At 56.2% G+C, this 10,001-nt stretch overlaps 4 protein-coding genes across 4 annotated transcripts; 3 read left to right on the top strand and 1 right to left on the bottom strand.

The window, feature by feature from the left end:
* Positions 1 to 40: 40 nt before the first annotated feature.
* Positions 41 to 1,009, bottom strand: JCM15063_000013 (uncharacterized protein; the record flags this gene model as incomplete). The annotated part of the gene is made up of 3 exons (XM_076681591.1): positions 41 to 416; positions 494 to 580; positions 1,007 to 1,009. Coding segments are annotated over 3 exons (466 nt in total), but the record flags the coding sequence as incomplete, so codon positions are not given.
* Positions 1,010 to 1,181: 172 nt separating this feature from the next.
* On the top strand, positions 1,182 to 2,371 carry JCM15063_000012 (uncharacterized protein; the record flags this gene model as incomplete). The annotated part of the gene is made up of 5 exons (XM_076681590.1): positions 1,182 to 1,276; positions 1,345 to 1,486; positions 1,550 to 1,675; positions 1,740 to 1,823; positions 1,904 to 2,371. The coding sequence occupies 5 exons, from the start codon at positions 1,182 to 1,184 to the stop codon at positions 2,369 to 2,371; spliced, it is 915 nt and encodes a 304-aa protein (XP_076531290.1).
* Positions 2,372 to 2,839: 468 nt separating this feature from the next.
* Positions 2,840 to 5,149, top strand: JCM15063_000011 (uncharacterized protein; the record flags this gene model as incomplete). The annotated part of the gene is made up of 11 exons (XM_076681589.1): positions 2,840 to 2,939; positions 3,039 to 3,126; positions 3,202 to 3,277; positions 3,354 to 3,591; positions 3,662 to 3,717; positions 3,782 to 3,835; positions 3,908 to 3,988; positions 4,061 to 4,198; positions 4,271 to 4,355; positions 4,424 to 4,523; positions 4,591 to 5,149. The coding sequence occupies 11 exons, from the start codon at positions 2,840 to 2,842 to the stop codon at positions 5,147 to 5,149; spliced, it is 1,575 nt and encodes a 524-aa protein (XP_076531289.1).
* Positions 5,150 to 5,552: 403 nt separating this feature from the next.
* SLP1 (Slp1p) lies at positions 5,553 to 9,238 on the top strand (the record flags this gene model as incomplete). Its single annotated transcript, XM_076681588.1, has 5 exons — positions 5,553 to 6,725; positions 6,796 to 7,893; positions 7,963 to 8,079; positions 8,143 to 8,350; positions 8,424 to 9,238. 5 exons carry the CDS (start codon positions 5,553 to 5,555, stop codon positions 9,236 to 9,238), a joined length of 3,411 nt encoding a protein of 1,136 aa, XP_076531288.1.
* Positions 9,239 to 10,001: the final 763 nt, after the last annotated feature.

Below are 10,001 nucleotides of genomic sequence, written 5' to 3'. Positions count from 1 at the left end.
ATTTGGAGATTTCTCGGGATATGTCGTGCCGAAAACTTACCAAAGTGCTTGACGGCCTCACGGGCGTTGCGAGCACCACGGAGGAGGAGGGTGTTGGAACCGGTAGGCTTGCGGAGAGCGAGCTGGTCAAGAGTGATGCACTCTCCTCCGGCCTTCTCGATGCGGGCACGCGCAGTGCGGGTGAAGCGGAGCGCAGCGACCGAGAGCTTGGGGACCTCGGCGAGACGGGCATCGTCGGTGACGGTACCGACAGTGACAACGGTGTGCTTGTCGGTGTAGGCCTTGTTCGACTTGGAAACCTGGCGAGCGATGCGCGAGATCGAAAGAGGGGGACGGTTGATCTTGGATTGGTACAACCTCCTCAAGATGACCTTGTTGAACCTCGACTCAGTGCGGCGGGCCAAGAATCGGTAGAGCTGACAGACAGATACTCGAGGCGCATCAGTATCCCACCACAACATTGCGGTACCCGCTCAAAGCGCAACCAACACACCTTGACCAGGAGCATGAGGTAAGGGTCCTCAGACTGAGGGGCGGTACGTTGACCCTTCTTGACGTGGTGGCGCTCAATGTCAATACCCTAGAGTTGGAGCATGTCGGGTCGAGTGAGAGCAATCGTCAGTCCAACCGTCCTGGGGCCGTCTCGAATCTCACGTGCTGTGCCATGCCATGCCCTCAACCGCCATGCCGCAGGTCCGCCAGTAGCAAGAGTGCGGCCGTCGAATTGTGCCTTCCATGCAACTTTCGCTGGTCTGTTCCAAGTGTCGCATCCACTGTCTCTCCTGGCCGCCGTGTCCTGCTTTCGCCGCTCTAGTCTATGCCTTGAACGCTCGATGCTTTCGCCGGCATGGTCGATTACGGGCACATGTCGTGTGCGCAGTGAATGGAAAACGAGGTCCAAAACTTTGCGACGTCCGACCTTCCGGGGTTGACGAGGTCGACACGGCGGCGCAGAGGGCGGCAGGCTGGGCTAGTTCGATCTGAAAAGGGCTTGCTGGCAACTGACCATGTTGTCGGAAGGGGGCTCTGGAGATTGAGAACAGGGAAAAAAGGAGAGGCCGCGAAAAATTCGCCAACTCGCTCGCGGGCCCTTACCCGGGCGAATTGCTCGATTACAACTGAATACAATTGCCGATTCCCTTCTGCCGCCGCTGCTCTCATCTCCACACCAGACACTCACCATGTCAGACTACGCTATGCAAGAACCGCACGGACAGGCTGTTCGTGACGCCGAACCCAGCTCGTACAAGGACCGATCTCGCTCGCCGCCTCCTGCGTAAGTCTATGCGAATCTCAGTCCGTCCCGCACGGCCATCGTTGACCATCATGCTGCAGTCGCGACAGCCGAGACGATCGCGACAGCCGAGACGACCGAGACCGCCGCGACTACCGCGACAGTCGTGACAGCCGTGACAGTCGTGACTACCGTGATCGCAATGGCGACTCCCGCCGTTACGTCCCTCCTGCCCGTCCCTCGAACGCTCCCGTATGCTTCTCCATCCCCGTCATTACGATCGCCCGGGCTCGCTGACAAGACTGTTTTGTGCAGGACGCGCAACCTTCCAATGTGCTCGGTGTCTTTGGACTGAGCATCCGCACGCGCGAGGAGGACCTCGAGCACGAGTTTGGCCGCGCCGGACGCGTCGAGAAAGTTGTCATTGTCTACGACCAACGTGTGAGTTACGGACGCACCTCAACGATCCTTGCGAGCGATGCTTATGCATACCATGTTTCAACAGAGTGGCCGCTCTCGAGGATTCGGATTTGTCACTCTCGGCAGCGTTTCTGACGCCGAAAAGGCCATCCAAGATTTGAACGGCATGGTGAGTCTCGTCCACTGTTAGGTCGCGCACGACCCGGCACACGCCCTGACCATTGCCGCAACTTTCGTTGGCGTTCGCAGGAGCTTCACGGCCGACGCCTCCGAGTGGATTTCTCGGCCACGAACCGCCCTCATGACCCGACCCCTGGAGAATACCGTGGACCGCGCCGTCCCGAAGAAGACTACCGCTTCGCTGCCCGTGGGCCCGCCCAGGGCTCGCGTTACGGCGATTCCGGAGACCGATGGGCGGGAGGCCGCTCCGACGACCGATTTGCCCCGCCGTCGCGCGAAGATCGCTATGCCGCGCCTTCGCGTGACGATCGCTATGCTGTGCCTTCGCGTGACGATCGCGGCTCCCGTTACGGAGGCTCGGACCGTCGCGATGACCGCTACAGCAGCTCGTCTCGTCGGGACCGTCGCGATGACGACCGCGATTACGAACGCGAACCGCGTCGTCGGGACTCGAGGAGTCCTGGTGGAGGTCGCGACCGGAGTCCCGTCAGGAGGGAAAGGTCGCCCGTTCGCGAGGGCGCCAAGGAAGATTACTGATCACCGACGTCGGTCCGCTGCGCATCTCCGGAACCTGCCCACTCGTACAAGTACAAAAATGTTTGAAGAAATCCTTTGAAGATCAAGCCCACAAAATGCTGTCGTACATGAAATCTTGTCGTCGTCCGCAAGCACAAGTGAGCAAGCGAAGCGCGACTGTTTTTTAGAGTCTCCAAGAATCAAGTTCAAGGTCTTTGCAACATCGAGCCTTCGAGCGCATGGCACGCCTGGTGGCGGTGCGTATAAAGCTAACCTTTAACCTGTCGTTGTATACAATCTGAAAGCGCTGGTGAGTCAGCTTTCCCTATTCTTCAAGTTGAGCAAGTTGTGCACGAATCCTAGTGAGAAGGGACCTGCAATGACAGCTGCTTGTGGCATCATGGAATGTACGAATATCGTTGCGAGAAATGCGCCGGACTCCGAGCGAGCGAGCCGCATCTGCGTTGGCTTTCATCGCTTCACGTGCACATGGCGTCGCACCACCGCGCCACGGCGAGTACTTCGACCTGGGGGGCCTCTCCTTCGTACCCAGCCGCGACTACGCGAGAAATCCTGGTGGGCTACATCGGTGAGTCGCTTCAGCCCCCCACTACTACGCATCGTCCCACAGGCTGACAGTCCCACGCGTCTCGCTCCGCCTCGCCTCGCGCCTAATACCGGTCAACAGAACGAGCCTGTGATCCGAGCCTACACGAGCCGAATCTGAGCCTCGACCTCGAGATTGCCGACTTGATCAACTCGAAGAAAGCAAACACGTAAGTCCACGCACAAGATTGCTCCGAGCACTCGGCGCGGTCCTAATCACGATCGTACGCATGCACGCCCCATAGTCCGCGCGAAGCTGCGGTCGAGGTTGTCCGTCTCGTCAACCACCGCAACAGCCATGTCGCAATGCTCGCTCTTCACGTGCGGCTACTTTCCGTCGCTGTCTTCGAACGAGCTGCTTCCCGACGTGCTAATCCACATTGCTTGCGTCCCGTAGCTGCTCGACATTCTCGTAAAAAATTGCGGTTACCCGTTCCATCTCCAGATTAGCACAAAAGAATTCCTCAACGAGCTCGTGCGGAGGTTCCCCGAGAGACCGCCGACTTTTCCACCACCCCCGATGGCCAAGGTTCTCGAGCTCGTGCACGAGTGGAAGAACACCATCTGCCTTACTTCGAAACACAAGGAGGATCTCGTCCACATTCGTGACATGCACCGCCTGCTCAGTTACAAAGGTGCCTGGTCTCCTGAATCGAGCAAACTGCCTTTCTGCCTCAACTTACGTGTTTCCTGGCTCGCACGTAGGCTACCGATTCCCAGACTTTGATCGGAGACAAGCGTCGGTACTGAACCCGAGCGAGGTGAATCCGATGCCTCGAGCACTCTAGCCGAGACACCCATTCTGACACCATTTGTGGCCGACAGAATTTGCAAACTCCGGACGAGCTGGAAGAGGAAGACCGAGCTGCACAGGCTGCAGTAAGTCCTTTGCAGTCCTACCCTGAGCAACTCGCGGAGTAATCGCTGATCGCGTGACATTGCTCGAAACAGAAATTGCAAGAACTGATTCGACGAGGTACTCCGAAAGACCTGGCCGCTGCTCAGGAACTCATGAAAGTAATGGCAGGAGCGGCAAGTTTGATTTCTCGCTGCTGTTCTCTGGACGGCAGACAACCGGTCCTGACCCAAACCGACTACATACAGGAGCCAGACAAGAAACCAAATTACGAGCAGCAAGTATCCAAGGAGCTCGACCGGATACAGCAGCGAGTCTTGCTTCTAAACGAGATGCTCAACAATGCCAAGCCCAAGGAAAAATTCGTCGAGGGAGACGCATACGACGTAAGTTGCGCCCGCCGTATGCGCCGGCCGCCGTAGAACAGCGCTGATTTCCATATGCATCGCAATTTACAGCAAATCGCGCAAAAGTGCCGGCATGTTCAGCCCAAGATCCAGAAATGGATCGGCGAGAGCGCCGAAAATAATCCAGATGCGATGGGTGTGTTTGCGTCGTTCTGTTCGCGCCTGAATCACAAGACACAGAACTGACGAAAATGGCGAGGTCAGATCGATTGTTGCTCATCAACGACTTGATCAACAATGTCACAAAGCGCTACGAGGCTTTCAAGGGTGGAGATCGTTCAGCGACTGCCGACATCGACCCGGCGTGAGTAATTACACGCAATCAGAAAGTCCGCGTGTGAACGTGCTGACCGTGACGTGCATTTACCTAGACTCGCGGGTGGTCCCTCCACAAAGGCAAAGGCTCAGGCTCAGCAGGTCTCCCTAATCGATTTCGACGATGACTCTGCGTTTGCGGCTCCTTCGCCCAACAATGCGTCGACGCCGACTGCCTCAAAGTCGCAAGCGAGCAATCCGCTGGACGATCTGGCTGGCCTCGGCTCGCTCTCGTTGGGCGCTTCTTCGAACCCATTCCCTCCATCGATTTCCACTGCATCGTCGACGCAAGCTGAATCGTTGTTTGACCTCAACGATGCCTTTACTTCGAACTCTGCCGTGTCGAACGGAGCGCAGCCGCCAGCTCAGAACACTGTCAACTCGTCCGGCTCTTTCTTCACCAACCCTGCCTATGCTTCCTCGAGCACGACAAACATTCCGTGGAGCACTCGTCCGGTGACCACCCAAACGCAAGCCGCGACTCCACGGGTATCGACTCCCAACTACTCGAATCCGAACCAGTCTGGCCAGCGCGCTACGATGTCGTCCAACACAAGTGCACCCCAGCCTCCGCCAAAGAAGGATGCGTTCGCTGATCTATTGGGTGACTTTTGAGCAAGCGACGAATTGAGGGAACTGCAATGGTTTCCGGCGCGGCTTTCAGGACGAAATCAATTCGGCTGAGTAGACTGAGTCGTTTTGCAGCGTCAGGAATTCCTGAATGGTAGACGTAGCATCGTGACCATTTCATGTTGTGAACGAACCTTCTCGTCAGCCGCGATTGACTTGACCTGAGAATCTGAACAGCGCTCGATTTGGATTTCTCGCGCACATTCCTCTCATCCTAATGAGCGCCTTGCTGTTCGTGACGCATTGCATAACTTCGAGTTATACTCAAAGAGCGAGCCAAGTCGAAAGAAATTCTACGTCTCGGGAAATTCGGAGTTCGCGTTTCCCACAATTTCCCTCACGCACCCTGCGTCATTCGAACTCTCGCATCTGGTCGCTCGAGGGAGGCATGCGGCTGGTAATAGCATGCATCTACTTGCTGCTATGTGCGCTTTCGGTATTTGGCTCGGTATCGGTCGAATCGCATGATGCCTCCACCGCGGCTGTCGACGAAAGCCGCAACACCACAGTCGGAACTCGCGAGACGGTCGACACTGCTTCGAAATCGAACTCTGCCTTCGTGGAAACTGCAGCCGAAGTCGTCGAGGCCGAACCGGAAACGATTACAGCACCTTCACCTGCTTCGGACGCCCCAGCTACAGGCGGCCAGGAATCGCCAGAATACCTTCCGTCTGACCATCCGACAAGTAGTACGCCACCACCGCAAACGCCGACCGCGGCCTCGTCGACTTCGACCCAGATCGCCCCACCTTTGTCCGAGCCATCACCGTTGACTGCTTCTGCACCTCCGGAACCTGCATTGCCTGAGGTATCAATCGTGTCCGAATTACCTCTCACTTCCATCCCTTCGACACCTGAATTCTTGTCGTTCAACGAGTGGCGAGAGAAGTACGTTGTCGTACCGGATCCTTCAATCGCGCTCGCACGGCGGGCAAAGAAAGCAGCGCAGCGACAGAGGCAGGACGTCGTTGGGACCGGACCTGTCAGTGATCGAGGGCAGACCTACGACGGTGATGGCACAGATTTGGGCAGCTTGTTCGCCTCGGGTGAAGACAGTGCAGACTCGCTCGGACCAGGCAATACGCAAGAAATTGTCGATGGGACCGGGAGACGCGACGGACCTCTGTATCGCGAGAACGTCAGCCCTGCAGCACCACCACCTGTCCAGGCAACTTCAAGTTCTCCGATTCAACCTTTGGCGAACGTCGGTGCGGGCGACGACACCGATCCCCTCGTACCCCTCAAGGACCGCTCGAATTACGCCGCTTTCGAATGCGCAGCAATGGTCCATCGCTCCTCGCGCAAGACGAAAGGAGCCTCAGCGATCCTCGTCGAAAAGAAGGATCGGTACATGCTCACACCATGTTCCGCAAAGCCCAAATTCGTCGAAGTCGAGCTGTGTGACGAGATTCAGATCGACACGATTGTGCTCGCCAACTTTGAATTTTTTTCGAGCATGTTCAAGCACTTCAACGCGAGTTGCAGTGTCAATTATCCTGGCACTGCCGCTGACTGGCACGACCTGGGCACGTTCCGGGCGCGCAATGTGCGTGGCATCCAGGTACGCACGAATCTTTCGCAGTTTCGGAATCTGAAGCCTCTTACCCAAATGCAATTCCATTGTCCACCAGGTGTTCCGGCCAAACGCAATACCGAATTTCTGTCGATACATCCGTATCAACTTTCTGTCACACTTTGGATCCGAGTACTATTGCCCGGTCTCGCTCTTGCGTGTGTATGGATACACTCAGCTCGATGCGTATCGTGAGTCGGAAAGGAAAGCGAGACAGATCCAAGAAGCGCTTGCAGCAGCAGAGGAAGATGCAGAGGAAGAGGACGAGGGCGACGAGGAGGAGGACGAGATCGTGATGAAGCTTACGGAGAAGGGTGAAGATGTGACAAGTGTTGCTCCCACCTACCAGAAAGAACGTCAAGAGGGAAGATTGTCGACTGGAGCAGAATCCGAGACGCAAGACCCGAGCTCGAGCAGATCACCGACTGTCACCGTCGACCGGATCGCTGCGCCCATCACTACAACAAGCATAGGCTCGAGCTCGGTGTCCGAAGCTGAACCTCCTATGCCGATCACAACCGAACTCAGCTCGTCGGCGACAAGCTCACCGGAGACCGCTGAATCTACCCTAACCGCTACTCCTACCAACACAGCCAACGTCAGAACGAACACTTCTGACTCCGATGTGACAACCACGGGACCCGAGTCCTCTGCCTCGGCCCCGGCAGAACACTCGTTCGTCAATATTTCAGCTCCCAGTGCCCGACATACACTCCCGGAGCCGAGTTCCATGCCGCCAGAGACCTCCACTCTACCTTCTGAGGAACCCAGCTCTACAACCCTCGCTTCTTCTACGTCATCCGCCTCTTCCCCTCGTACCGCACCGGCGGTCGAAACAGAAGTATCGACACCTGCCGCTTCTCCTCGCCCTGCTGCCCCATCCGATAATCCAATCCTTGTCAAGCCGCGAGTACCAGTTGCACGTAATGACACCTTGTCCGCGGGTCAATATTTACCGCCTCATCGTCCGCCTCTGATTCCTCCTCCGATTCAACAAACCCAGCCTGGCGAATCCATTTACGCGACGATCATGAAACGGCTTGCCAGTCTTGAACATAATCAAACCCTATCGATGCATTTTACCGAGGCTCAAAGCAGTATGCTTCGAGAAGCCTTCATCCGAATCGAGCGGAGATTGGTCGAGGTCGAAGCAATGGTGAGCTGTCTCGTTGTGGCTTTTCACACTACACTGCTGCGTCAGGCTGACAGTGGTTTGATTGTGTAGCGCTCTCGGCAAGAGACAGGTATTCGCCAGGCGCTTCTCGAGCTTGAAAGGGAAAGGAAGGAACTCGAGCGCGAGAAGCTCGGTCTTCAGAGTCAAGTCGGACTACTCGCTCAGGAGGTCAGGCTCTCGTCATGTGCCCATGTTGTGCCCGATAGATTGCTCATGATCCGTATCTGGTAGATTCGGCTCGAGAAACGTCTTGGCGTGATTCAACTCGCTGGGATGTTTCTCCTCATCGTCTTCATCGCTTTCACTCGGAATATCCCAACATCACCCTTCCTTCACTTGGCGTCGTCTACTCAGTCGCAGCGTCGATCTTCCGTCAAAAGCGATACGCCCCAGGACGAACGCGCACGACCGCCGTCTTTGGTCGAGCCGGACCTTGAACGTGAGCAGCCCTCCTCTTCTGAGCTCACGACTGCTTTTCAAGGGAATGACCTGGGACGTCGGCCCAAATCTAGCCGTGTCGAAACCGCTTGTACGTCGCGCCAGTGGCAACGGAGGCACCAAACATTCGAGCGGGCATTCGAAACGCTTTCCCTCAATGTCAAAGTCTGGACCTCGCAGACATTATGGCACAGCCGCATCTTCGTCTTCACGAAGTCCTGCCTTCATCAAATCGCCGCGAGCATGGACCCCGCCAGCACGACATTCCTCGGCTCCGTCAGAGGAAGCACTATCGACGTCTGTCTCGACCGCTCTCGAGAGACAGGGATCGCGTCGCAGACATGGTAGCAATCGTGGTGCTTCTTCGCAGTTTGAATTCCCTCGCCGCTCGAAACTGGACACGGAGATAGGCCTCGCAATCGACACCAATATCACGCCGTCGTCGTCGTCGACTCCCCTAGCACCTTTTGCGACCTCACCATCGCGAAGTAGGTCGCTGAATGGCGGGAGACCTCTTCTCACCATATCGAACTCGGATCGCCCCAAGCTCTATACCCGCGACTCGGCTGCTTCGAACGGCGAATACGATCCCTACACCACGACCGACGACGAAGAGGATCTCCCCTTGGCGCCTCCTGCCTTTGGCTTGCCACTTACCGCACCTGTTCCCCTGTCTCCAGCACAATCCACCCCTCGCATTCGCCCTCCGAAACCGAGCGTGCCCTCTAGACCTGCTACCTCTATGGGCATCTCGTACCCTACGAAAACCACGATTCCAGATTCTGCGCAAGAGGTTTTCTCATCTGATAGCAATCACGCGCCTCTTCCGCCTTCAGAGATACCATCACCGCCACCCGAGCCGCAACTGCCACCCTCCCACAGTAAATAGCATAGGGGATTTCGTTTACGTCTATTGTTATAACCTCGTTGCCCTCCATCTAGTTTGTACAACAGAAGTGCTCGATACCTTGCCGACCTCGCAGCAAAACCCAATGTCAATAGCAAAAGTTTGTCGGCCCAAAGTCGCCTCTTTCTCAACAGGCTAGCGCCTGCCAAGAGCGACATTCCGCGTTGAGCATGCACTGTTGACGAGACGTGAGTGCCTCCGACTCGGAGGTGCCGCTCGTGACGACCAACGTTGGAGTGACAGTCACCTGTAGCTACGATGTTTGTTGCGCGCTGAAGTTGCACTCTAGAGAAAGATAGGGATCGAGGTGAAAGAACCGCGCTCGGATCGCTCGCCAGGTTTCATATATCTGTCTTGCCCTGACATGCGCAGCACTAGCTACATATGTGCTGCAGCCTTGTTTGTTCGTGCAAGATGCTCGATCACGCGGAACCCCAAGATCGCACACTGTTGGCGTGCCACCACATCGCCACAAAACGGGAAGAGTCTATGACAGAATACAGATAGCAACAGATGTAAATATACGTGATCAGATGGAGAAGACGCAGAAGCTACGGATCGAGGTAATGTCCTTTTTGATTAGGTCGAGGTTGACCTTTTTTTTTTCACTGCTTTTAGGGAGGACTCGGGAAGAAAAGGGTGGACCCGAAGGTAGCCGCGCGGCAGGACATAGCCGACAAGTATTAGTACGAATAATGCGGCACCATGAGCTTTGGTCGTCCGAGGAAGTGCTGGAAAGGTCCAT

This window comes from Sporobolomyces koalae, assembly GCF_050403365.1.
Source record: "Sporobolomyces koalae JCM15063 DNA, S_koalae_JCM15063T_v1_ctg79, whole genome shotgun sequence".
In the NCBI taxonomy this organism is placed as follows: Eukaryota; Fungi; Basidiomycota; class Microbotryomycetes; order Sporidiobolales; family Sporidiobolaceae; genus Sporobolomyces; species Sporobolomyces koalae.
The sequence above is the reverse complement of the archived record's forward strand: the minus strand, read 5'-3'. Positions and strand labels throughout refer to the sequence as shown.